Source organism: Sparus aurata, chromosome 24, assembly GCF_900880675.1.
Source record: "Sparus aurata chromosome 24, fSpaAur1.1, whole genome shotgun sequence".
Taxonomy (NCBI): Eukaryota; Metazoa; Chordata; class Actinopteri; order Spariformes; family Sparidae; genus Sparus; species Sparus aurata.
This window is the reverse complement of record NC_044210.1, coordinates 12,024,139-12,051,942: the sequence shown is the minus strand read 5'-3', so window position 1 is coordinate 12,051,942 and position 27,804 is coordinate 12,024,139. Positions and strand designations below refer to the sequence as shown.

Sequence of the window (27,804 nt, the reverse complement as noted above, 5' to 3'; positions counted from 1 at the left end):
GCAGTAAATGGCAGAGCTCCAGCTTATATTTCAAAGCTGTTATGTCCTGATGCTCAGAAGCTTCTATCAGCAGTCTGAACTCCTGTGGTCGCTCTGCGGGCCACATTAAAGCAATAAAGGTGGCGGAGTCTTTAGAGCCGGGGTAATTAAATGTTGGCACAATTAAAGAAAAAATATCCATCGGTTTTCCCCAAAAGACAGCTCACTTATGTACGGAAGCTCTTAACGGACATTGGTCGAAGCCATTTCCTTTTTATCCTTTGAAAACAAGTTAATTTTTTAAGTTAAGTTATTTATTTTCATTATCTGGTAATAAACACATGTACTTGTTTCTCATAGTGTACTTCCTTAAAAAGTCATCTTTGATTATTGTCAGTGCTTGTAGGTTACAAATGGTAGTACATTTGAGATACCTGTACTTTAGTATTTTCTTCTCATGCCAATTCATGTTTGTGACAGTGTCAGTTGAGGCTGTGGGTAATTGTGACTACATTTTTCACTACTTTTATCATTTTCATAAAACAAATCATTGATATAATGATTATTGAGTGATCTATAAAGATTAAATAATTAATATCATTTAACAAATAGTTAAAATCACCTCAGTTGACTTAAATCGTGCGTTTACATGGCTGCAAGAATATATTACTTTTTAAGCACTCGGGTATTTTTACAGTATTTTTTACTTTTACTTTGAAGGATCTGAATACTTGGTCATTGTGTACATTTTCACAATAAAATAATAAAACTAGTTGCAGACAAATTTAGCCTCAAAAGCAGAAAATCCTGTGAGTAAACCTGCTATAATTATTTGTTGATAAATTCAAAGTATTCAATTTTAATCCCATTTTCTTCGATGTGAAAATTCTAACGTTTGACCAGACATTGCCGATTAACTTCAATTCCCATGATGCACCAGACAGATACACCCCGCGGAAGTTGAAAAACAACCCAAACTTTTCCCAAAAAAATCACTTCTCGGTCAGCAGATAGAGGTAAGAAGAAGACACACAGTAAAAACACAGCAGGTGAACAATGTCGAAGTCCAGCGTTTTTTAAGCTACGTAGCACTTTGAGCTAATGTTGCTAGCAGCTAGCTCGCTGATAAGCACATCACGGTGATATATTGGATCCACGTGGTGTGTGTGTGTCGGTGTGTGTGATAACAGTTTGCATCCCCGGTCAGTCTGCAGGCTGAGAGCTGAGACACTTCTTCTGGACTGTTGTCCTAAACTGGGCTCCGGCTATTTCCTGCTTCACTCATTAATTAACACAAAGGTGAGTGTCCCAATAAACAGCATGCTAGACGTTCATGTGCTAAAGCTGCTAAAGAACACAAGTTGGTCATGAAAAGTTGTTTTTTTTCATGTGAAAGCAGAATAAATGCATGTTTCCTGTGCTTTACTAGCTTGTACAGGAAATTAATTGAAGTTATTTAATTCATTTCAAGCAAACTGTTTAAATTTTTGTGGTTTTGAAGTAGATTTCAGGATGTAGACAGAACCATCCTCCTGTCAATCTGCACAAAAAATGTGCAGCCATGTTGATGCAATTGAAGTGCTTGTATTTGCTTGTTTGACATCTTTTACACAAGACTGCCACAGAAAAGCTTACTGCCCTCACATTCTAGTATCATTATGGACAAGTAAAATTAGATACCTCCATATTGCACAATTTTGTTTAAAGGGTCACTGTGTAGTTTTGGGGAAGACTTTTAATCTAAAGAGAGAGTTTTTTGTGCCTAAACAAGCTGTCTTTGATTTAACAACTGGATAAACAAACTGACCTTAGAGGACAACACAGTTTCATACTGTTTTCCTCTGTTTATGTGGCGGACCCTGCCACCTTTCCAGCTTCCCGTAGTGTTCTTGGGACCTTATTGAGAACAGCTTGTTTATTCAAATATGGAAATATGAGTGTGTGCTCTTACCTTATTAATATTGTAAATCTAAAATGTTTGAGTTTGAGTGCTCCTTTTTTTTTTAAAGTGGTCTTTAAATTCTGCATTGTCAGCCTCGCGCCTTTGATTTGCTCTCCTGACATGTGAGTCACATGAGCGGAGTGATTCCAATCAAAGCCAGTGATTCGACTAATAGTGGAACATGTGCACCACTCATGCAGCGCAACACTCACCCCTTTGTACTGTATCAGCGCCCGATCAATGCAGCTTTTAGACAATCTATCTGCACTATGTCGTTGCGAAATCGTCAAGAATTCAGGTCACCGCGGGTCGGGACGGTTTGAACTCTGACCCCGATTTGTTCGAGTATCTCTGTTCCTTTTTTTGGCTTTTTTTATGCGGAAGTTTTACACCTAAAGTTCTAAAAGTTGATATTTAGCGTCTTTTGGGGGGTTTGGGACAACATGGAAGCCCCAAAACTGGTTGAATCAATCTGGTCTTCATCCAGATGTGCGTCATGAGGTTTCTGATGGTAGAATTAAAATGGTTTGACACTGCATATCATGTTTCACTTGATTTTCCTTTTCAGTTTGGCATCCTCTTAAAGGGGCATTACGTAGTTTTGGAGAAGAAATTCAAACTGCGACTTTTAAACATAAACAATATCAATGAGGTAATAATACAAACTCGGATGTATTTATCTTTTCCATAAGTGAATAAACGAGCTGCTCTCAGAAGAAAATCAGGTCCCCAGAACACTGCTGTGAAGCTAGAGAGGTGGCAGGGTCCGCCACATATAAACAAAACTACATTATTAAAGAAGGTTGCAAAAATCATTGGTAAATATAACAACAAGAGGTCTTTACAGGTGATTGTATATCTCTAAAATCAGCATTTCTTTCCTTGAATGAAATATACTTTGGTTTGCTTCAGAAAAATATATATGATCCAGTCACTGGATTCTGTAAAGAAGCACCCGCAGACAGAGACTGCAGAATAGCTGCAGCACCAGACTGAGGCTCACTGTATATCAGCCTGATAATGGCTTTGTTTTTCAATGCAAATGAGCCGCTGTGTGCAGCTGCTGGTGATTTGGCCTCGCCTGGCGACCACGCCATTTAATTGTTGACTTGTGTTTTTGTTCTAGTTGATTGGATCCGTGTTAGTGTGGCGTTACAAGATAATATAAGACCCCGGGCCCGAGTAAAGGTCACCGCTTCCTCGCGGCTTAGGGGAACTCTTTTTCGTTATAGGTCAATGTTTGCATGCAATTAAACAGCTGCTTTACGGACGGTTAAAGAATGACAAGTGCTGGCTGTTCTCTGAATCACCTTGACTCTTCTCGTCGCTCAGGTACGATGGCAGAGAGGGTGCTGGTGGTCGGCAGCGGCGGACGGGAGCATACGCTGGCCTGGAAGCTGGCCCAGTCGTCGCAGGTTCAGCAGGTCCTGGTTGCCCCGGGTAACGCGGGCACAGCCAGCTGCGGGAAGATCAGCAACTCCGGTAAATACAAACGCCATCTTTTCATTCTACAAGATTTCCTGACAGCCTTTTACCTCAGTGATGTGTGTATAATAAGCCAGGCCTTCCACAAATACAAACACATGTTTGGGCTGAGAGTTGACAGGATCAGTGTCTGTATGCTTTATGAACAGGACATGTGTGCTGGAAATCCTATAATCCACTTGAATGTTAATGTCGTGTTTTCAAGGCTTGAAAGGTGCTTGAATTTGAATAAAGTGCTAGAAATGCTATCTGCAATAATTTCATAGTGAATAGTGGCACATTTTGAAACATGAAACTTTTTTGTTTGATTTGACTGGTCACAAAAACATGTTGGTTGTTTATAGGACAATAACATTTGTAGAACTTTTATTACTATGACTTTTTGTTTTAAAATGACTTTACTTGGGGTCATTTTTTAGGTTTTCTGGGGATCGTTTTTGACTTTTCTCTCTCTTTTTCTCCCAGAAAATATAAAAAAAAATAAACTGACCCCCGTAATAGTCAAAAATTACCCCAAGAAAATATCAAAAATTATCGCCACAAAAGTAAAAAAAAAAAACGATTCCAGAAAATATCAAAAAGTGACCCAGAGAAAAGTCACAAATGACCCCAAGAAAATTTCAAAAACGACCCTGAGAAAAGTGCAAAATTACCCCCATAAAACTTCTAAAATGACCCCCAGAATAGTCAAGATTACCCCAAGAAAATATCAAAAATGATCCCCAGAAATGTAAAAAATTATTCCAGAAAATATCAAAAATTACCCCAAGAAAATTTCAAAAATTACCCTGAGAAAAGTCAAAAATTACCCCCAGAAAAACATCAGAATCATATCACATCATATTAAATGTGAATATAAACTGGTCTGTCCATGCAGAGGTGTCGGTGAGTAACCACACCATCCTGGCTCAGTTCTGCAAGGACCATCACGTGGGGCTGGTGGTGGTCGGACCGGAGGTGCCGCTGGCAGCAGGTAAGCGAGCTCCATCATGTTCCAGTAACTCTTTCATATGATTTGATTCGTCTCTTTGCCTGAACTTTACGGTCTCCTCCAGGCATCGTGGACGACCTGACGGCGGCAGGAGTTCCCTGTTTCGGCCCGTCTGCCAAAGCGGCTCAGTTGGAGGCCAGCAAGAGCTTCTCCAAGGCCTTCATGGAGCGCCACGGCATCCCCACCGCTCGCTACGGCTCCTTCACCGACGCCCAGGAGGCCTGCAACTACATCCGCACGTCAGTAAAGTTTATACGTACCTGTGCACGAGGACACACAGGGACACTTACTTACACAATGAAGTAATTATTAGAGGGAATTAGGTGTTGGCTGTTCGGTTCACAGGCTGTAACATTTGTATCAGTTTTGTTTATCCAGCAGGAAAGTCGGTGCGGTTTTGTTTTCAGAGCCATTAAACACACAGAAGTTTCTCTGTGATAGAAAATGAAAGTTTGGTTCCTCAGATGGATTCATGAGTTAATGATCTAAGATGTGATGATTGCCTTTCATATGAGAGCGCCCTCACAGAAGTCACACAAACCAAGCCTCCATAAACAAAGTAGTAACTTTTCCAGAATCCCTCCTCCTCGCTGAAAGTCATCTCTCTCTTCCTATAAAGCATCTTTGGGCAGAACAACAACAGCTGCCACGTTCTGACAGCCTCCATCCATATGGATCCCAAGCAAACAATATTGTGCACCGCAAATGTTAAATGGTCCACAAAAAAAACATTTTATGCTCCATATCAGCCGTGCAGCATCTGTTCCAGATGTGCTTTCCCGTGGATAGAGTTCGCATATAGCTGACTTTATTTCCTCGTTCGCGGGTCTCCAGGGCCGAATTCCCGGCGCTGGTGGTGAAGGCCAGCGGGCTGGCAGCAGGGAAGGGAGTCATCGTGGCTCGAGACCAGGACGAGGCCTGTCAGGCTGTGATGGACATCATGAAGGTTGGAGACATCTCTGTGTGTTCATTAGGAGAGGAAAGATGAGGTTTCACTGACGCTAAATGAAACGTTGAGATCTGGCTGCTGACCACAGATCAGTCTCAGTAGAATCCATTTGTGTTAAATGGACTGAGACAATTTGTCAGTACAGTATGTTTTCTCGCCCAGCTAGCAGCGACTGATATTTACTACAGCTTGTTCCTTATTTTTAGTCAGACATTATGCACAGACTGTCTGCAGGTCCTCTTTTTAAAAAACTCACGATTTAGTCTGAAGTCTGATGTATTTTTGTCAAAACGAGTCGAGCTCTTCTGCATGAAAGTTGACGTACCTTCACCCAATCTTTTAACTTCATACTTGAACTTGTTTGGAAATACTTCAGATTTAAGACGAAGGGTATAAGCACGCTCGTATGCAGGCGATGCAAACAGAGCAAAGTACCTGATAATTTATAGCTTCATGGAGCTTCATGATTGAAGTATCATGACAGTATTCATGTCGTCTTGAGATTCTCCCAGTTCTGAGTTCCCTCGTCTGTGCGTTGCAGGATCGAGCCTTTGGATCTGCAGGGGAGACGGTGGTGGTGGAAGAGCTCCTGGAGGGAGAGGAAGTGTCTGTGAGTGATCGAGTGAAATCTGTAACTTTACTCTGCGTTTGTGAAGCCAACAGATTAACCCTCCCCTCGTCCTGTAGTGTCTGTGTTTCAGCGACGGCTCCTCGGTGTCTCCGATGCCTCCGGCGCAGGACCACAAGCGGCTGCAGGACGGAGACCTGGGCCCCAACACCGGCGGCATGGGGGCCTACTGCCCCACCCCTCAGGTACACACTGCCTCCACCTCTCGTCTAGCTTTTTGTGAGTTGTCGTTTCGCTCCTGCTCGTCGTGACTCTGCTGCCTGTGCAGGTGAGCCAGGGAGCTGCTGCAGGACATCAGAGAGACGGTGCTGCAGAAGACGGTGGACGGGATGAAGGAGGAGGGGACTCCTTATGTTGGTAGGTGCTCTGTCTGCATCTCTTTGTGTTCACACTGAGTTTTTCTAGCTTCAGATTATTATAAGCTTGTGTTGCTTCCGTCCAGGCGTGCTGTACGCTGGACTGATGTTGACCAAACAGGGGCCGAAGGTCCTCGAGTTCAACTGTCGGTTTGGAGACCCTGAGTGTCAGGTGGGCTTCCTGACCTCTGATCAGTCACTGCACCTTCTCTTCAAACAAACATTAATCCGACCTGCGTCTCCTCCAGGTGCTGCTGCCGCTCCTGCAGAGCGACCTGTACCAGGTGATCCTGAACACCATGAGTGGCAAACTGGCCTCCAGCGCCCCCGTGTGGCAGCAGGACAGCTCTGCAGTCACTGTGGTCATGGCCAGCGCCGGTTACCCCGGCTCCTACAAGAAGGGGGTGGAGATCACAGGTAACGCAGGAAGAAAGGAAGGAAGGTGTAAAACAACCAGAACAAAGCTGCTTCAAGCAGCTGAGAAGCTGGAGTGGGCGTCAAGTTTCTTAAGAGACTTTGAATTGTCAGTCCTTGACTTTAGAAGAGAGGGAGACTGTTTAAACGTAGCTCTGTATTGAATGATGAACAAAACGTGTTAGTGGTGAAGTCTGTTGTGTAACTGCCCTCTGACACCCTCAGTGAAGCAAGTTTTATTCATGAGCGTCTGATTCTTCTTCTTTCTATGAAAATGTCCTTCTGCACCTCCAAACTTTACACACCTGTTTTTTTCTTCTTTTTTATATTAACCACAGCTAATTATCATGTACCCGGTGCTTCTTTTGATGAGCTCCTATTAGAGCCTTAATGTTAATGTGTTGTACTGTGTCATGTTTTAGATGTAATATGTCTTTTTAATGTCCCTTTTTATTAACACACACAAGCAAAGGGGGGGGGAAATCAACATTTTTGAATGAAAAGGTGGACAAAGTAATTTCTGTTCTACTCTGAACTCGTGTGATGTAATTATTTTTTCTTTTTAATCTGGAGGGGAAAGTAAAAGCAGAACTGAATGGATGCAAACTTCAGGGCCGCAACCAACAATTGCTTTCTCTTTAGAAACATTGAATTTGAAGTAAATCAGATTTAAGAGGCTGGAACCAGAGCAGAACTTCATAAAGGACTTCTTGTAGTACAAACCTTCGAGTGTTAATATTGTACGAGGTGATTTAAAGCAAACTTCATTCATTAATTGTCCTTATTGTACTACAAATATGGGGGTTTAATGGGTTCAAACATTGTCTGAAAGCTGCTCTGTCTTGGATTTAGATAGATTTGTCTTTGGTCTTTCAAAACAGACACTGTTTACCTGCCAAAACACACACTTCAATTTTCACCAGGATTTAATTTTCCCCCCCAGCACAGCACGAATGCCATCAGAATAAAATGAACACTGTTATAATCAAATTCTTTAATTGGTGAAAAGGTGTACAAAACAACAGTAAGACTGAAAACATGAGAACAGAAGAAGAACAAGAACAGACGATAAGATGAAACGTTTACAGTGCTGAGCAGAGATTATCATGATCCAGTCGGGTATGTGTGGATTAGATATGTTTTGTAAAGAAGGAAAGTGAGGAAGAAAACAATCATCATATAAAATCTTCCACACAGATCTTAAATTCTAAAGCACTGAATGAATCCTTCTAAATGTCGTCCTCAGGTCTGTCTCAGGTTCAGGACATGGGGCTGCAGGTTTTCCACGCCGGCACCGCCCTGAAGGACGGAGCCGTGGTGTCCAGCGGCGGGCGGGTCCTGACCGTCACCGCCGTCAGGTCGTCCTTGGAGACAGCTCTGCAGGCGGCCAATCAGGGCGTGGCAGCCGTCAGCTTCCCCGGCAGCGTGTACCGCCACGACATCGGCCACCGGGCCATCGCTCACCTGAACAAACACAGGTGTGTGGAGTGAAACACCGAAACATTCCCTCTGTTTTCTACTTCTTTTTTGTATTTTTTTCAAGCGAATTGTTTACAGTTCATCATGTCGAACACCATGAATAATAAACCTCACTTAAAAAGAGCAGCAGCGTGTCAGTTTTTCTTTAAATTAGAACACAGATCATCAAACTCAACATGCTTTAAAAAACAGTAGAACACTTTGAAAGCTGCCTCCTGTAAGACGAGCTGTGCTGAGACTAACAGTCACTGTGTCTCTGACAGAGGGCTGACCTATAAGGACAGCGGGGTGGACATCGCTGCTGGTAACAAGCTGGTGGACATGATCAAGCCTCTGGCCAAGGCGACCTCCCGAGCTGGTAACCCCATTCTCATGATAAATGATGGACAGAAAGGATGAAAAGAATGAATGAAGCGGTAACGGGGTTTTCTTTCACCAGGGTGTAACGCAGAGCTGGGAGGCTTTGCTGGCCTGTTTGACCTGAAGGCAGCAGGCTTCATCGACCCGATCCTGGTGTCCGGGACCGACGGAGTGGGGACCAAACTCAAGGTGGGGGGAATATGAAAGATGTTGTTTGTGCAAATATGTGGCAGAGTCCTGGAGCAACGGAGAACAAACAGATGAATTAAGTATTCGACTCGCTCCAAATTGGCTTTGGCTGACGCCAGATCGGCCGAGAAATAACAATTCAGAAACTGGATCCAAATTTAGCTGCAGAGTAACGGCGCAGCGGGGAGGGGGGGGGGGTGTGCTTATCTGCAGCCGGATTCAAAGGCTTAGACTCCAGCGCCTTAAAATCCCAGAACAGAAAAACAAATTTCATTAACTTGAAGTGTGAAAGATCTGGGATTATTTCACGGACGTTTGGAAGGAGGTTTAGCTCATTGTCGGGTGCATTTTGTACACAAAACTTTGACCGTGAATATCACATGAAACTTGTCACAGGTCCACTTTGTAACAGAAACCTCTTCTCATTCAATTTTTTTATTTTTTATATTTTCATCAGATCGCGCAGGCGTGCAGCCAGCACGGCGGCCTGGGGCAGGACCTGGTGGCCATGTGTGTGAACGACGTTCTGGCTCAAGGCGCCGAGCCGCTCTTCTTCCTCGACTACTTCTCCTGCGGGATCCTGGACGTCGACGTGGCCGCGTCAGTGGTCGGCGGCATCGCTAAAGCCTGTGAGATGGCCGGCTGTGCTTTGCTGGGTGAGAGGGTTTGATGATGATGATGATGATGATGATGATGATGTTGTGTCTCTACTGTCTAAAATATGCAGACTTCCCTTCATGATGCCATATTTTATGCCTTTCTCCTTTCGTGTCGATGGTCCAGGTGGTGAGACGGCAGAAATGCCGGGCGTCTACGCTCCAGGAGAGTACGACCTGGCTGGGTTCTGTGTCGGAGCAGTGGAGCGTGGAGCCCTGCTGCCCAGGCTGGGCGACATCGCAGAGGGAGACATGCTGATCGGAGTGGCCTCCTCTGGCGTCCACAGCAACGGCTTCAGCCTCGTCCGCAAAGTCCTGGAGAAGGCCGACCTCAGCTACGGCTCCCCTGCTCCTTTTGGCAAGTCGGGACAGACTGTCGGTAAGTCAGCTTCAAGACGCAAGGTCGGAGATTTTACAGGAAGAATCCGTCTCTAATTTTGACACTTTTAGTGATGTTAGCAGCTGGACTGCTGTGACATTTTGTAGACATTCATCAATAATTTCATCATCTTCATGATCTGAAAATCTAAGAGTTTAAAAGTCTGTTTTATCTGAAAAATGATATACTCGCTATGAAATTAGGTGGAGTGTAAATGCCAACTATTAAGATTTTTTAATATTTCTGTAATTTTTCTACATTTATCCTGTTAAAAATGTGGGCACTTTCTGTTTTTCCAATAGATTTATGTACATTATTTTGCTCTTTGGGACACTTTTAGAGGGATTTTTCACTATTTTGTGATCATTCTCACAGCAAACAATTGAAAATGTAGCCCACTGATAAAGAAACTAATTGTTAGTTGCGGCCGCACCATCTTTCTGTGTCACTCTAACCCTGTATGAAACCACCAGGCGAGGTTCTGCTGACGCCAACAAAGATCTACAGCCGTCTGCTGCTGCCGATCCTTCGCAGCGGTGCTGTCAAAGCCTACGCTCACATCACAGGGGGTGGACTTCTGGAGAACATCCCGCGGGTGTTGCCCCAGGAGCTGGCTGTCGATTTAGGTGAGATGAAAGCGTGCAGTGCAACGCAAGCATATAAATATGTTGACGTCAACAACCGGGAGAGACATGAGACGGGTGGACATCTGGATGGAGCTGCATCTTTCTTTTTTTTTTTAAGGCAGTCTGAGGAAAAAATAGTTGCCTCCTGGACAAACATATGTACAGTTGTATGACATGAAAGTCAATGAACAGCTTTCTGCTCTGTTCAGCTTGTACAGTCCATATTGTGGTGCAGCTGGGATCACTCTCCCTCTGTTGAGAACGTAGAGGTCACTTCTTTGTAATGTCAGGCCACGGCTCCTCATTAATATTTCCTCTTGGTGTCTATGCAGATGCCTCTAGATGGAGCATCCCCGCGGTGTTTAACTGGCTCCATAAGGAGGGGGGTCTGAGCGAGGAGGAGATGGCCCGCACCTTCAACTGCGGCCTGGGGGCGGTGCTGGTGGTGTCCCCCCTGGACGCTCAGAGGGTCCTACGCCAGCTTCAGGCACAGGAAGAGGCCTGGATCGTGGGCTCACTGGCACACAAACAGCCCGGTAAGACACGGAGACATGAGTATGATCACACAACTTAAAGAACTGTAAGATGGAAATAATGTTGTGTGTTTTCTGTATGCAGGGGCAGAACCTGTGGTGGTCAGGAACCTGAAACACAGCCTGCTGAGCGCAGGACCGGCCTCCAGTGCAGAGCTGGTGGTCGAGCAGAATGGAAACACGCCACACAAGAGGACCAGAGTCGCTGTTCTGATCTCTGGAACAGGTGTGGTTCTGTTCATTTTCAAATAAGTGCTGTCGGGATTCTCTCCGTTAAAGGAGTAGTTACACATTTTGGCAGATATGCAAATTAGCTTTCCAGGCAAACCCACAATATGTGTTTTAGTACAGATTAAACCAGCAAGAATTACATGTCGGAGAGCTTCAGTGGTCCTTCTAAACACAAATTATGACCTTCACACAGCGAGGCTCACTAATCATCTGTTTACCATCTTTATGCTAAGCTAACTGGCGGCTGGCTCCAGCTATGTTTTTTCTGGGCAGACACGAGCGGTATCAATCTTCCCATTTAACACTCGGCAAGAAAGCCAATAAGCATCAACACGTCTGTATCCGTCCCAGGCACCAACCTGCAGGCGCTGATCGAGCAGGCCAAGCGACCGTCCAGCTCAGCAGAGATCGTGGTGGTCATCTCCAACAGACCTGGAGTTCAGGGCCTGAAGAGAGCGTCGCTGGCTGGCATCCAGACACGGGTAAAGAACAGTAACAATTTTACGTGAAATATTTTTACCCACAATTTGGTAGTTAGAAGCGTAGACATATATACATAGACGCCTCATTGAGCACCTGGGGTCTGTTTCACAAAGCAGGTTCAACAATCTCTGAGTCTAACCCTGAACTCTGAGTTGATCTACTCTGAGATAGGAAACTCTGAGTTTTCGGTTCCAGAACAGCAGATTTGAGTTAGTTTGATCAACTCGGAGTAGTTTAACCTGGAGTTAAGCACGTGCACCACAAGTATAAAAAGACAGCATCAGTGGAGCCCCGATTCGACGAGTCACCATGACAACGGGGAAGAGGAGGGCTACGTTTTTCAACCCACTGAAATTGGAAATATTAATGCGCTCATACGGTGAGTTTGAGCACGTTTTTAGAAGGAAGTGTAACACCGCTGCAGCAGCAAAAGAGAGGGAGACGGCGTGGGAGAACATTGGTGCTCGGGTCAATGCGTAAGTTTAAACGTAGTCCTTTGCAATCACAATAATATTACAGGGGGAAACTTGAGTGGTAGCCTATTAATTTATTTCATTTAGGTGCAATCCCGCGGGGGAGAAGCGCACTTGGCAGCAACTTAAGATGAAACATAAAAACGTTAGACCTCGGCATAATCTCATGGGGGTACCTCATTTTGATCATGTTTTACATTGTAAAGTAAATATTAAGTGGCTGTTTGACTGTACAGTTGTTTTCTCTCCAACATAATGCTGTTTTCACACACATAAATGTCTTCTCATCTATATCATGTTCTGTTAAATAATTAAGCCTATTTAAACTAACACAGACTTCTACTTAGCCAACAGAAAGAAAGCAGATGCCCGTAAAACGGGTGGTGGCCCAGCACCGCCACCTCTAACGGAGGCAGAGGAGCTGAAAACGATAAAGATGGGTAGTAGCCGTTTCAGGGCGAGGCACACTTTTCTGACCGCTCTGCATACAGTTGCCTTGCTCAACTGCTCTGCATCTCCGACGGTGTATGACAAACTCCCATTTGCAAAAAAACGCAGCGCAACACACAATATCTGCTGGGATGTGAGAGCATGACTTCGGTTGGTAATGTTGGAAATGTAAGGACGGATTAGGTTGTGTATGTAAATGATGGACTGTGACGTGAAACGGTACCGCTCAAAAAGATAATTGTCTGGAAATGCAAGAACATCTATGCGCGGTCTGATAATCATCTCCCGACGAATATTTAATTCTCTGCGCAGTAATGCTGCACCTTCATCCACGGGATCATTATCAAAAGGACATGCAATGGTAGTGAAAATAGTCGCCACCTAATATAATTTCTAATGAAGGCTTACTGACTGAGACTACAGACGGCAGAACTATACTACGCCAAAACTCGCCTGCTGACTGAATGAATGAGGAAATCAAATACCGTGTGTGGCTGAAAGAGGGCGGAGACAGAGAGAAACTCGAGGTTTGTTTAGAAAAACCTGGTCCCGACCAGGTTAGTTTCAGAGAGTATGTTACCATGGTAACTGACCGAGAGCTTAAGTTACCTCTCTCTGTGAAACAGGCTAGAGTTACCCCTCTTTCTCTGGTTTGAGTTACCTCCCTTTGTGAAACGGAAAACTCAGTTTCCCTCATTTCAGGGTTAACAGACTCAGAGTTTTCACTAAACCTGCTTTGTGAAACGGACCCCTGATGTTACTGAACAGATGTTAATGAAACGTTAACTGCTCCTTATATGTTCAGTATACAGGTCAGCACCAAACCCACATATGTATTTTTATAATGTTGTGAGTGTTTACAGCTGCTAATGTACATAATGCTGTTACTGTGGTGATAAATGAGTAAAATATTGAATCTGTGTCTATATTAACCAGATCCTGACATGTAAATGTGACATCTGTGGGAATAAAAAGCACCGTCGTTTTTTTATAAATGCAGTGATTTGTGATAATCTAAGCACTAATCACGTCAACATATCGCAGCAAGTGTTTTGCACCTGCTGAGGTGTTAAACTTTGAAACTTGACCTCATCTGTCGGAGAACACACATGTTTAATTCACGTTATGTTTCGTCTTGTTCTCCGACTCTACTCTAGGCTGAGTCTGTTTATAATGTTTTTATGAGTGTTTACTGCTGCCAATGTATGTTACTCTGTTACTGTGATGATGCATGACAGTTTAATACTGAATCTGTCTATAATAACCAGATTCTGACATGTAAATGTGACATCTATCATGCTGTTAACTTGTTTAATTTGACTTTAAATATGGACAACTGACTGCATAATATATGAATCAGAAATACTGATGGAGTTGAGTTACAGCTGCTCCCAGTCAAAGTCAAGAATAAATAATACTGTTAATAATAAAAACTATATATATGGTGCATATTTATAACCTACTGCAACTTTCATTTTTTTTTTAACCATTATATTTTATGATGTTCTGGCATGGAGCATATCACTTCACTGCTAACAGAAAGCAGGCTCACTGCCAGCTGCAGTTTCTTATCTTGATTTGCTGACTTTATAAATCTAATTATTATAGTATTTAGATTATCAAATATCACTGTTTATAAAAACGACATTGGTCTGAGACTGACTCTTAAATTGAGACTCTCTGGTTGTTGCAGACTGTTTAGCTCAGCAGGGTTAAACCAGGGTTGGAAGTCTTGAGGTCATGGGTTTGACTCTTATAAAACTCAGTGAAGTACAAAAGCACACAGAGAAGTACTTCAAGTTTTTGGCCGATTGGCGCAGTGGGTTGTGCTCCTGGCTTGTAGTCACCACAGAGGTTCAACTCCTGCCTTGTCTGCTTCAAGCTGAGGGGAGGGGACTGTTGTCTCAGATGTAAGCAGAGGGTTATGGGAAAATGAACCATCAACAACTAAACTTTTATTAAGTTGTCTCCTCCCCACAGATAAGAAGCAGGATGAAACTCGTCACGTCATCTTTCAATCATTATTTATTATAAACAGATTCAATATTACATTGGCAGCTGAGAATCACAGCATTTAACTGAACAAATATACAAGCCTCTGATCTGTTGATACAGTCATGTGTGTTTACTCCAACTTCAGGTGGTGGACCACAAACTGTACGGGAGCAGAGCGGAGTTTGACGGCACTATAGATCGTGTGCTGGAGGAGTTCGGGGTGGAGCTGGTGTGTCTGGCTGGATTCATGAGGATACTCACGGGGACTTTTGTCAAGAAATGGAACGGTGAGAAAACAGACTCTATTTCTCACATTATTAAATAGTCTTCAATCAAAGGAAGGTCTTAATGTTTGGGGGTTTTTTGACGTCACAGGGAAGCTCCTGAACATCCACCCATCCCTGCTGCCTTCATTCAAGGGTGTGAACGCCCAGAAGCAGGCTCTGCAGGCCGGGGTTCGGGTCGCTGGCTGCACGGTCCACTTTGTTGCAGTAAGTAATCCAAATCCAGAGCTGATACCTGAGATGTATCCCAAGTGTAATTACTTTATACATGCCAACAGAAATGCATATATTGACACCAGTACTTGGTCTTTCCACACTGATGTTGACTTGTTGATCTGTGTTCAGGAAGAGGTGGATGCAGGAGCCATCATCGTGCAGGAGGCGGTGCCCGTGATGGTCGGAGACACGGAGGAGAGCCTGTGCGACAGAATCCGAGAGGCCGAGCACCGAGCCTTCCCCGCCGCTCTGGAGCTGGTGGCCAGCGGAGCTGTCCGGCTTGGAGAGGACGGACACATCACCTGGAAGAGTTAGACAACACAGATCAGCATTAACAGTTTACACGACACTAACAAAGCAGACTGACGCTAGAAAACACATTTAATGGGGTTTCTTAAGCATCAGCTGAGGTCAAACTATTTCCTAAACTGTCCTTTTCACATTTCCACCACCAGTTGAGTTTGGTACATTTGTTCTTGGGATGCTTAAAGCTTGTAAACATTATGTAGAATATAAAGTAGAATTTCAAACTGTTTGTATTAAGAAGCACGATACTTGAAATGAAAAGACATTCCATAAAACTGCACTGGAAGTATGTTAGTAGAATCATGAATGTTTGAACGTCTGTACAGCAGAAACTGTTCTGTCATGATTAAACCTGTATGGGTGAATGCAACCACTTCTCTTTGTCTTGTAGAGAGGCGCATTTTTGAAGTCAATAAAGCTATCTGACAAAATAAAAGTTCCATGTCTCTTACGTTCTGTGGAAGCGCAGGACGGAGAGCCTCTCATTTCTGGCTCTTGTAGACAGAACTGACTCTCCCACCAAACCACACTGGGCCAGTAATCGGATTATCTCCTCTGGGGAGGAAAAAAAAAATGCTGTTTGTATGTCGATACATGATTAATCTTTATTTAAACATCCTTCAAGGAGATTGTAAACATCACAATTTAATACTGCTGCCTCTATTCAACCTACATAAGTAAAGGAGACCATCAGCGAGAAGACTGGGTATTTCTACATATTTAATAGTGTGTCCACATGGGGGCGCCAGAATCAACTACATTAAAGTTATGTGTAGCTGCTTTAACCATCACGTACATGCGCCTCTGATGTAACTATATTTAAAATGTAAGATTATACAGTATTGTACCATGATAAGGATATAATATCAAGATACTGCTCTACTGTAAACTCACCTGGATCGTTCTCAGCGATGGTTATGAGGTAAAACAACCCTTCGGTGGAGAGCAGCTGAGCTACAGCGGGCAGAAATCTGTCGGTCACCTCTCGTCCTCGCTCTCCTCCGGCCCAGGCCGCCTCTATACCTCTGCTGCCGACCTGAAGCAGAAGCACTCATTAGTATTCTCCTCTTCCCTGGACTGAAGATGACCTTTTGTACAGAGCTGAACCACCTCCTCTGACGGTGTGACCACGTAGGGAGGGTTGAAGAGAAGGACGTCCACTTTGCCACTCAAGCGGGGCAGAAGACTCTCCACCTAAAGGAGGGAGAGGAAAACACCTTTAGCATTCAGGTCATTGCACGTAAAAAAAGTGAAAACCTGAATGTGGCTGTTAAAGTCTCACCAGGGATGTGATGACGGGCTGCAGGGACACATTATTACAGGACGCTGTCTTTGCGGTGCACTGTGCTGCTGCAGGATTCACATCAGTGCAGCTGAAAGATAAACACATACTCATACACCCTTACACGAAGAGGTAAGCACATTTAAATTAGTTTTTAAAACGTTTTTTTAATTACTCACAGATATAAAGCTGAAGGTCCAACCACTGATGCCAGAAACGCTGACACCACTCCTGAGCCGCTGCCCACCTCCAGACACACACACGGGCTGGAAACAGCAGAGAATAAACATTTAAATATTCAGAGGTCATTCAGGTGAACTACAGGAGAAACGTGATGCTAACAGGAAAACGACTGAGGACCAAGAGGGACCAGGGGACCAGGCTTTAGCTGTGAGGGCTCCAACCCTGTGACGGGGCTCACCTGAGGAACTAGACCAACTTTTATTGTTTAGCATTTCCTTAATTATTTGATTTGTAACTTTAAATGTTACTTTTATAAATTATTTAATCTTGACTTGTAGCTATATGTTGTGTTATTTGTTGTGAAGGACTTTATACAGTATAGACAGCCCAGTTTGACGCAGAATCTAGAAAACGTACTTAAAGTACGATCATTTTCACGATAACATTTTCCATGATGACGATTTTTGTTTTGAGTCTGTTGTCCTCTACCTAAAAAACACTACACCAACAGCCAATCACACAGCAGAGAAACAAATGCACGTGGTGGATGGGTGTTTCTGGCCCCTCCCACCCACAACAACTCAGAATGAAGAAGAAAATGAGTGAAGAAACTGATGGGTACCGACCCAAACAGAACTCTGAGAGCATCAGTTTGCGCTCTCATGCTAGCGACAGCCTCCTCACAAGTAGCCAACAGATCAGCCCCACTGCTTCAACCAGTCAGATATCACTTCGACAACCAACAATCGCCACTGCTTTTTCCCTATATAAGAAGAAACTGAAGCGATAAAGACATAACAAGCGCAAATACATACTGTACCACTGAAGATATGGTGCCTGTAAGCACAGTTTAAAAACAGGGCCTTTGTCGTCTAGTATCTGATTATAAATAATTGTATTTTCTAAACCTTCTGGTTTGTTTGGGTTCTGTCCTAAGGAGAATGCTCTTAAAACTGTAAATTAAACATTACTATTATTGTTTAATATATATTGTGACAATTATCAACATCGTTCAATATAAAAAAACATATCGTGATAACACTTTCGGCCACATCGCCCAGCCCTACATATGAAGTCATGTAAAACAGGATTTCACAACTGTTTTGTTTGGAACTGCGACTTATGATTTTTTTTGATTATGGATTAGTCTATGATCTGCAATGCAAAATTATTCTAGAGTGAGCTCTTCAGTGTTTGTTTTGTTAAATCAACAGACAAATACCTAAAATTCTGTGGAGATAAGATCAAATTAGGGCAGGAAAACACATCATATTCTACACATGGAAGGAAATATGTTTGTTTTGTTTGTTGTTTTGAAACAAATCACTTTTTCCCCAGGGACAATTAAATGCAGAAATTACTCAATTCGCAAAGATGACTCATTTTCGCAATGCAATATCTTCCAAAACAACTATGACATTACTTTTTCTTACTACGCTCATTAAAATAATTTAAAAGGAATTGTAGAAAATCTTTATATTTGTGAAGCTGAAACCATGAAGACACACCCAACAAAACAAATTATAACACAAAACTCTGAATCTGTGGTCATGTACACGTACTTAAAAGTAAAAGGTCCTCAAAGTAATAAATATTTCCCTCTCAAATGTAGCAGAGTACTAGTATAAAGTGGCATGTGTATAATAAGAAAAAAAACTCAAGTACCTTTGAAGTTTACCTGAGTGTTAAGTACTTGAGTAAATGTACTTAGTTACATGTTTGTGTCTGACCTCATGAGCTGCAGCTTCTCTGCATCTTTCTCCAGAGCGTCTATCAACAGGAAAGAGTCTTCTGCAGGCTCGTAAACATCTCGGAAGTCTCCTCTTCCAGCATGAGAGTACACTGGAGTGGGATACCCTGCAGACATGTTGGCTTCACAGCTGGAGGCTAGCAGCTAGCTAACAGCTAACTAGCAGCTCGCTAACAGCAGCGCTAACCGGCCGCACGTGCTCCTGGCTCCTCGTCAGTTACTTTAACATTGTCGGTCGTGTTAACGGACTTTGGCACCGTGTTATCGGACAAACATTCCGGTCAAGTTCATTCAAAAACACCGCTAATATTTTCCATAAAAGCAGCAAATTAAAGATAGCTAGGTTTGGGTCCGTACTCGCTCATTCACGACACACTTCCGTGTATACAACTGCGTCACACTGACGTCACGTAACCCCTTCCTTGCCGGTGACGTGTCAATGTGACCTTAAAACTGGACCGGATGGGTTTCAAAGTAACTTTTTTTAATTGTTCAGACCTAAAATGTTTGGTTTTAAGTAATAGTACTTCTCCAGTAATACTTACACTGCTACTACAGACCTTTTGATATTTATGACTCGCTGTATTCAGTTTACAAACTTAACTATTTTTGCTTCTTAAAAGTCGCAAAACCACAGAATAAGAAAACTAAATTACAGGGAAAAGTCCTGCATTAAAGGTGCATTTGTATTTTCAGAATAACAGTTATCATGCAGTAGAATTATTGGTGTTATTTTAATATAAACATTGCAAAACCTCAAAATACTACTGAGGATATTTGACTAATTTCTAGTCATATAATATAATATTCTCACTGCATTTGAGATAAGACATAATCACCTAGAAAGTAGCATTTCAGTGAAATAAATGGGACTCATTTTTAGACAATTTTCCCTTGCTCCACTAGCTGATTTTTGTAAGTTATTATTATTGTGCAACAAGCAAGAAACACCTAGTACTCCTTGTGTTTCTACTTTAAAGTAGCATTTTCCAGTGTATCTTTGGATTAGAATAACTGATGCACAAACTAACAGGAAGGGTCAAGGGACTGTTGTATATGTTGCTAAATGTCCCTGAAGTTACCAGAAGTAAAAGTAAATATGGACACAGAATTATTATCATCATTGTTGCGTCGCACCTTTCTGAAAAAATGGAGTTTAAACATACAATTATATAGGGAAGTAGATACAAGATGAAAGAAGAGAACAGAATAGGTACAATTTAAAACATCTAATTAAAGGGACAATGTTTCAGGGCTTTAAATTTGGATTATTAGCTATACCGGAATCTACTCTACAATCTCAACCAAGCTCAGCAGCATTTACAGACGCCATAGATGCAAAAAGACCAAAGAGGAAAAAAGTAAAAGAGTGTATTCTGGGCAGGAGAAAATCTTAGACTGACCTACTGTTTAAAAGGTTGCAATAAGTGCTGTGAATTAAAAAATCAGTAACAATAAATTGAGGAAATGGTCTGCTGGATTCATTAAAGCCAAAACAAATAATGGCAATGAGACAAAATAAACAACTGAGTGGTCACTGAATACAATATCAGACTGATAACAAGGAAATGAATAGTTCTGGCTTATTAACACACATTCAGCTGAATTAAGGAGCCATATTGGACTCCAGGCGAATAAATAAACAAAACTATCGCTGCATAAAAAAAACGATAACAACAATTAAAGGCAAGTTTATGAAAAACACAGTTTCTTGATCATAATTGTTTTGGCAAGTTGTTAGAAAAACTAATCACTGTAATTGCAAAAGTTCAAATACTGACTTGTGAAAAGTAATTATGAAATATAACAAAGTTTGTTTTGGATTAAAGATTTAATACATAAATTAAACATTGTTTTTTTAAATAAAACTATTTGTAATTGAGAGGTTGGTGATTCAAAATAAAAACCTTTGTTGATATTTGCCTTAACATGGATCTTTCCCATAACATAATTGCTCCCCTCTACATCACTATAGGGATAATACATGATGTAACATCTGTGATGCAAACAAGCACATGGAACTGTGCAAATAAACACCAAGAGCAATACCTCCGAGATCAAATTAGAGCTTTTCACACCACAGCAATACAAGCACCGATTACAGTTAATGTCTGAGCGCCGTCTCTCATTAGCAGAAGAGCCAGTTCCTTAACACCTCTAAAGTACAGAAGCACCGGGCCAATCTGAGGTGTTAAAAAAACAAACTGTAATGATGAAAACAGGTAAACAAGTGAAATGGCAACTTTGATAATCAAACTTAGGAAAAGTATTCCAAAATGATGCAACCTTCCCTGGATGTCATGAAAAATATTCAACATACAGGATCGTTTACTTGACGAGGTTTGACACATTCTGTGATTTTTCCTGGGGCCCAACAACACCGTCTTTTTCACCATGATGTCAACATCTTGTACATATTGGGCCCTATTTAGACAGTCTATAGTGCATGGTCTAAAGTGCAACGTGCTAGTGCGTTTAGGCCTTTCCAAGTTCGTTTTTCTAGTCAAACAGTGGATAATCAGGGCAAAGAAGGGATATTTAGACTCTGATTTATTATTTATTATTTAGACTCATAGGTGTGTTTTGGGCAGAACTTAAGTCAAACTAATCCAAGTGCTGGCTCCAATTCCCTTTAAGAGCCAGGTGTGCCAGTACCTGGAAGCATTTCAAACTGTATAAAATACTGGAAAACAGACTCTCAAATGATAATATGTGCATGCACTGTATGAACCTGAATGTTAGTCGCATCTAATGCATCCTATAAATAGCAGTAAACAGACTGCGCTCTTGACTGTAGACGAGCTTTTGGTTTGATGGCACTGTCATTTTGCACTGCCACAAGATAGCAATCCGCTATCAGTGCACGTACATGTACGATTTACACAATGTGGGTAGGGGTGGTGAAAAAAATCAATTATTGATTAATCGCGATTATAATATTGACGATTATGATTCGATTATTAAATTTCCAAAAATCGATTTTAAATTTTTTTTTTCTTTTTTTTGAAATAGTAATACAAACTGGAGTCCTCCTCTTACTGGCTTCCGCTACATGGTCCACAGTCTGGAGCCAAGATATGTTATCTCATCCCAGAGCTTTTTCACACTTAAATCGATTCCAAATCTTTACAAGGAGACAAACCTTTCCATGCAAGAGTCCCTCAACTCTGCTCACAGGGTAGCAATAACCTGTGATGACTGGACATCCAGAGCTACAGTCTCATATGTGACCGTTACAGCTCATTATGTCAGCAGTTAATGGAAGCCAATGTGCTACGTACTTCAGACGAAAGCTATGGATGATAGCCACACAAGCGCAAATATGTGTGAGTTTCTCAAAGCAATGGCAGACGAGTGGGGAACAGATAAACACACCCTGGTTCTCGTCACCAACAATGCTTCTAACATGAGTCCGGCTGCTGAGCTTGGCAACTTTCTTTTAACAGTGAAAGACTACATTTAAAACAAAAAAATAATGATTTTGATATTACAGTTACACTATACAATATTGAAGGTGCTGTGAGGTGTTACTCAAAAGATAAGTAAAATAATTCAGCAGCTGACTGATGTTAAATGGAAGATCAATAATCGTTAATAACTGACAATCGAATCGATAATCGTTAATAATCGAAACTCGATTTGTAATCAAATCGAGACTTCAATAATCAGAATCGAATCGGGAAATTGGGCCGATTAACCACCCCTAAATGTGGGTGACTGGGTGTGATAGAGCCTAGCTCTGAGATGGAAAAAACCTTTTCATCCAAGATGGATATGCGATGGTCCTCGGCCTTCAGTGAGATGTATAGCTTATCTGCCTTGTTGCTGAGCTGCAGTAAGGGCCAAATGAAGGAGGGTCACTGAGGCCTGCGACTTCTCCAGCAGGATCCTGGCGGCTGCTCATCCAGTCTCGAGGTGTGAGAGCGTCTGAAGGTTGGAGTCATTCAAAACATAAAAGTTAAACCAACATATTCACTAAGGGTTAGGTCAAATAAACATGAACAAGTTTGCACTCTTGAATCCAAGGTTTTCAAGAAATGGTGTCAGGTGACTGGAGACAAGGTTCAAATTTATTGAACTTTGTGCATCTGCTCCGGTGACCCAGGGCAACCCCAGAAAAGGAGATAGTATAGCCCATCTCCAGGAGTTCGGTTCAAGAGGCTGAACTCTTTTTATCTATTTGGTACCACTCCAAGTCCAGCACCAGCTCCAATCGCAGTTCCTTCCCCTTCTACAACCAGACTGCGATGCCAGGGATCAGGATGCCCAGGTGGCAGGCGAAGACGGGCCCTTAGTCTGGACCCTCCCCTGAGAGCAACTTGCCTTAGTAAACTGTACCAGAAGCTACTGTCCCTACAACACCCCCCAGGATCAAAGGCAAACACAAACCCCTCACCACACTAAGGTGGCAAATCTTTGAGGACCCAGAAGAGGCTCCAACTGATTGTCGAACCTTGAATTCAGGAGAAACAATACAGAGTCCTTCATGGTCGTGGAACAGTAGACCAGCTCTTCACCCTTGCAGGACTGCTCAGGGGGTAGACGTGAGTTTGCTCATCCAGTCTACATGTGTTTTGTGGACGTGGAGAAAGCCTATGACCATGTCACCCAGGGAGTTCTGTGGGGGAAACTGTGGGGAGTATCGGGTACCATAGACGTTGCTAGACTTCGCCAGGTTTGTCCAATGTCTCTGATTTTTTCAGATGGAGTGGTTCTGATGGCTTCTTCCATCCATGACCTCCAGCAGACACTGGGGTGGTTTGCAGCTGAGTGTAAAGCAGCCAGGATGATGGTCAGAACTTTCCAAACTGAGGCCATGGTTTCCTGCCAGTGAGGAGCTCGAACATCCAGACAGAGCTCGGAATAGGCATGACCAACTCAGAAGTGAACCAGGGCAGGGCCTTTGACTGCCTCGGGATACCACTGGAGGAGTTTTAAAGCACTGCACCTGTCATCACCCAAGATAAGCATAAGGTGATGAATGGCGTTCAATAGAGTCCTGCTTGTCATTTCATGAGAGTGGTATTGATTTCTCCTCTAAGTCTTGAAAAGTAAATGAGTGCACTTGTGTGTCGAATAAATTTTTTAAAACTCTTTGCTGCCAAAGTTGCTGTCTTTTTAGATCGCTCCTCAATGAGACACCCAAGTCCCTTTATGGATGGCTTGCTAATATCTAAAACTGCAAACCTACTGACTAATCAGACAATACAAAACTTACTTTACTTACTTTCATCAGAATGCTCTCTGAAGGCTGTCAGGATTTAGGTAGTATTCCTGCATGATGAAAGGAATGGTACAGCTCTACAGGAATATGTACAAGAGATTATTAGCAAGCTAGCTTCTCAAAATTGTTCTTATTCTTGGCTTATTCTTACAATATAAAATATACTTTAATACTTTATCAAACATTAATAAAGGCATTAGTTGAAGTCTTATTTAAAATGTAAAGGGATAATAGAGGGAGATAAGATGTAGAGGGGGTGATTGCCTTGAAGATGAGGGACAGAGATGACATCATCTCTTAGGGTCCACAAAGAGGAGGATGATCTTGGAGGTGGATAAATACACAGTCTATCAGATGATTTAACCATTTCTCTTGCCCCACTTCATCACTGCTTCTCCTCCTCCCTGATGGACGGTGCTGAGAGCCCTCCTCTCTGCTTTCCCAACCTCAACTCTTCCTGCAGGAGGCTGCTACCTCGACCCCGCTCTGAGACTGCAGTACTCTACACCCTGCTGGCCTTCATCTCTCTGCTCACAGTGACACTCAACCTGCTCGTCATCATCTCCATCTCCCACTTCCGGCAGCTTCACACCCCGACCAACGCCCTGCTTCTGTCCCTGGCTGTGTCCGACCTGGTGGTGGGGCTGCTGGTGATGCCCATCGAGGGCCTGCGCTACATGGAGACATGCTGGCTGCTGGGGAGGCTCATGTGTGCTCTGACTCCTTTGGTTTCTTACTCTTTACTCTCTGCCTCCATAGGAAACATGGTGCTCATATCCATAGACCGATATCTGGCTATCTGTGACCCACTGCTCTATTCCGCTAAGATCACACTGAACAGAGTTAAAATTTCAATCTGTGTATGCTGGGCTTGTTCAATTATCTACAATGGTTGCATTCTGATGGGACACTTACGGCAACCGGACAGGTTCAGCTCCTGTCATGGGGAGTGTGTGGTGGTCATCAGCCACACCTCAGGCATGCTAGATCTCTTCTTTTCATTTGTGGGGCCTTGTACTGTCATGGTTGTTCTCTATATGAGGGTGTTTGTGGTTGCTGTGTCTCAGGTGCGTGTCATTCGGCTGCAGACTGCTGCCACCACTGTGCGAGCAGCTCCAACCACTAAAAAATCAGAGAGGAAGGCAGCCAGGACTCTTGGGATTGTAGTAGCTGTGTTTCTGATGTGTTTCTGTCCGTATTACTATCCCGCTATTGCTGGTGAAGACACCTCCACTAGCTTGTCCTATTATGCTCTGTTGTCTTGGATCATGCTGACGAACTCTTGTGTGAACCCTCTGATCTATGCTCTCTTCTACCCCTGGTTTAGGAAAGCTATCAAACTCATCGTCACCCTCAGAATACTGCAGAGTCACTCCCAGGAGGTCAAGGTCTTGTAGCAGGACTGAAATGATCAGTGTTCAGGCACTTTGCAGTTTTTTGTTTCAACTCTGGTCAATCATCACAGACCCCCTACAGTACCTCATTTGTCACACACTTGTGTTGCAAAGAGCTGTTTCTCATAAATACACACCTCATTTCTGGGTGAAGCACATTAACCAGTGACCTCTCACTGCACATGTCTTGTATTGACTTTGAATGAAACAGTGAATGCACAGATTTTGTGTTAGACAGCAAAATGACATCAAACGTGCAAATATAATGATATAAACTTAAAAATGTCAATTATCTAGTGATTTGTATCTCTTCAGTAATATTCTCTCAGTGGAAATTGTCCTTATTTTACTTTTGTGTGTTCTAAATTGTCATCACTGGCACTACTGTTCAGCGCTGTAGTGCATCTTTTATTAGCTTTCTTGCCAGCTGTGCTATTAAAGATAATCAAACCTGTGTTGTCTTCATCTCTGCCATGTTCAGTCTACTTTAACACTGAGCTGCTGTCAAATGCACTTCCTGTCTCCCTGCAACTTACTGGTTCTGAAAAGAAACACAAAAACTAGGAATTTCTAGCGACAAAATGCAAAAAACGGGTTCTGCCCCACCAAGTAAAACATACATAATGTGCATATACAATAAGTATAATGCTACATATTCACATATATATTCAGAATGATCCTTTTGCCTCCATGGACTTACCAATTTGAGAGCTTCATCCAGGTGTCTGTTTGAATCAGGCCTGTAAATCACAGTGATTTGAAAACAGTTAGAAAACATGAGAGCATGAAGTGTCACAGATTTACAAAAATAAAATAAATAATGAATAAGAAGAAACGAATAGCTGACATTTTACAAGACATATCTCACACTGGAGAGTGGTAGACGGCTGTTTGCAGTGTGATTTCCTTAGGTATATATCTGTGAAAACTAAAATAAAATGTAAAAGATGAATTTGCTAAACACATCAACCAGTTCTTGATATCAACCGGTTCTTGATAAAATAAATCTCAGCAAATCAGTTGAATTGGGCCACAGTCACAAGGCATTCACATTCTGGCTGTAGCCACATGGGGGTGATGAGAGAGCACTTTACTGTAGAAGGTGCTTTCTGCCTGTTTGTACAGCAGAAAGATTTAGGGCCTACAGACCTACAAAATACTGCAAAATCCACATTCGGCCGTGCTTTAAAGCCCTCTACCACCTCGTTTTCCCCTTTTTAAAACCAATTCATTCTGATCAGATTCTCACTAATTTTAAACTGATGGCACAACTTGTATTTCACTAGCATCTCAAAATTGTTCTTATTCTTGGCGGATTCTTACAATATAACATATACTTCAATACTTTATTAAACATTAATAAAGGCATTATTTGAACTTATTTAAAATGTAAAAGGATAATAGAGGGAGATAAGATGTAGAGGGGGTGATTGCCTTGAAGATGAGGGACAGAGATGACATCATCTCTTAGGGTCCACAAAGAGGAGGATGATCTTGGAGGTGGATAAATACACAGTCTATCAGATGATTTAACCATTTCTCTTGCCCCACTTCATCACTGCTTCTCCTCCTCCCTGATGGACGGTGCTGAGAGCCCTCCTCTCTGCTTTCCCAACCTCAACTCTTCCTGCAGGAGGCTGCTGCCTCGACCCCGCTCTGAGACTGCAGTACTCTACACCCTGCTGGCCTTCATCTCTCTGCTCACAGTGACACTCAACCTGCTCGTCATCATCTCCATCTCCCACTTCCGGCAGCTTCACACCCCGACCAACGCCCTGCTTCTGTCCCTGGCTGTGTCTGACCTGGTGGTGGGGCTGCTGGTGATGCCCATCGAGGGCCTGCGCTACATGGAGACATGCTGGCTGCTGGGGAGGCTCATGTGTGCTCTGACTCCTTTGGTTTCTTACTCTTTACTCTCTGCCTCCATAGGAAACATGGTGCTCATATCCATAGACCGATATCTGGCTATCTGTAACCCATTGCTCTATTCCGCTAAGATCACACTGAACAGAGTTAAAATTTCAATCTGTATATGCTGGGCTTGTTCAATTATCTACAATGGGTGCATTCTGATGGGACATTTACGGCAACCGGACAGATTCAGCTCCTGTCATGGGGAGTGTGTGGTGGTCATCAGCCACACCTCAGGCATGCTAGATCTCCTCTTTTCATTTGTGGGGCCTTGTACTGTCATGGTTGTTCTCTATATGAGGGTGTTTGTGGTTGCTGTGTCTCAGGTGCGTGTCATTCGGCTGCAGACTGCTGCCACCACTGTGCGAGCAGCTCCAACCACTAAAAAATCAGAGAGGAAGGCAGCCAGGACTCTTGGGATTGTAGTAGCTGTGTTTCTGATGTGTTTCTGTCCGTATTACTATCCCGCTATTGCTGGTGAGGACACCTCCACTAGCTTGTCCTATTATGCTCTGTTGTCTTGGATCATGCTGACGAACTCTTGTGTGAACCCTCTGATCTATGCTCTCTTCTACCCCTGGTTTAGGAAAGCTATCAAACTCATCGTCACCCTCAGAATACTGCAGAGTCACTCCCGGGAGGTCAAGGTCTTGTAG

At 42.9% G+C, this 27,804-nt stretch overlaps 4 protein-coding genes across 6 annotated transcripts; 3 read left to right on the top strand and 1 right to left on the bottom strand.

Annotated features, from left to right (window-relative positions):
• The first annotated feature begins 887 nt into the window (after positions 1 to 887).
• On the top strand, positions 888 to 15,840 carry gart (phosphoribosylglycinamide formyltransferase). The gene is made up of 23 exons (XM_030410058.1): positions 888 to 995; positions 1,187 to 1,278; positions 3,254 to 3,403; positions 4,284 to 4,379; positions 4,462 to 4,636; positions 5,232 to 5,343; positions 5,888 to 5,956; positions 6,034 to 6,193; positions 6,248 to 6,331; positions 6,417 to 6,502; positions 6,579 to 6,747; positions 7,991 to 8,222; positions 8,487 to 8,581; positions 8,663 to 8,772; positions 9,230 to 9,428; positions 9,556 to 9,807; positions 10,281 to 10,433; positions 10,766 to 10,969; positions 11,052 to 11,192; positions 11,549 to 11,679; positions 14,744 to 14,885; positions 14,974 to 15,089; positions 15,228 to 15,840. Exons 3-23 carry the CDS (start codon positions 3,259 to 3,261, stop codon positions 15,411 to 15,413), a joined length of 3,057 nt encoding a protein of 1,018 aa, XP_030265918.1. The 5' UTR covers positions 888 to 995; positions 1,187 to 1,278; positions 3,254 to 3,258; the 3' UTR covers positions 15,414 to 15,840.
• On the bottom strand, positions 14,611 to 19,057 carry hemk2 (HemK methyltransferase 2, ETF1 glutamine and histone H4 lysine). 3 transcript variants are annotated; one of them, XM_030410055.1, is made up of 7 exons: positions 18,600 to 19,056; positions 16,866 to 16,952; positions 16,687 to 16,777; positions 16,515 to 16,598; positions 16,299 to 16,440; positions 15,857 to 15,959; positions 14,611 to 15,400 (listed from the first exon to the last, which is right to left on the bottom strand). In XM_030410055.1, the coding sequence occupies exons 1-7, from the start codon at positions 18,734 to 18,736 to the stop codon at positions 15,397 to 15,399; spliced, it is 648 nt and encodes a 215-aa protein (XP_030265915.1). In that variant the 5' UTR covers positions 18,737 to 19,056; the 3' UTR covers positions 14,611 to 15,396. The 3 variants fall into 3 exon arrangements, with proteins under 3 accessions (XP_030265915.1, XP_030265917.1, XP_030265916.1); XM_030410057.1 differs by lacking the exon at positions 18,600 to 19,056 and adding an exon at positions 17,496 to 18,593; XM_030410056.1 differs by lacking the exon at positions 14,611 to 15,400 and having other exon boundaries at positions 15,853 to 15,959; positions 18,600 to 19,057.
• A 5,193-nt stretch (positions 19,058 to 24,250) lies between these two features.
• On the top strand, positions 24,251 to 25,313 carry LOC115576560 (trace amine-associated receptor 13c-like). Its single transcript, XM_030409086.1, has one exon. It carries the CDS (start codon positions 24,251 to 24,253, stop codon positions 25,238 to 25,240), a length of 990 nt encoding a protein of 329 aa, XP_030264946.1. The 3' UTR covers positions 25,241 to 25,313.
• Positions 25,314 to 26,814: 1,501 nt separating this feature from the next.
• On the top strand, positions 26,815 to 27,804 carry LOC115576561 (trace amine-associated receptor 13c-like). Its single transcript, XM_030409087.1, has one exon. It carries the CDS (start codon positions 26,815 to 26,817, stop codon positions 27,802 to 27,804), a length of 990 nt encoding a protein of 329 aa, XP_030264947.1.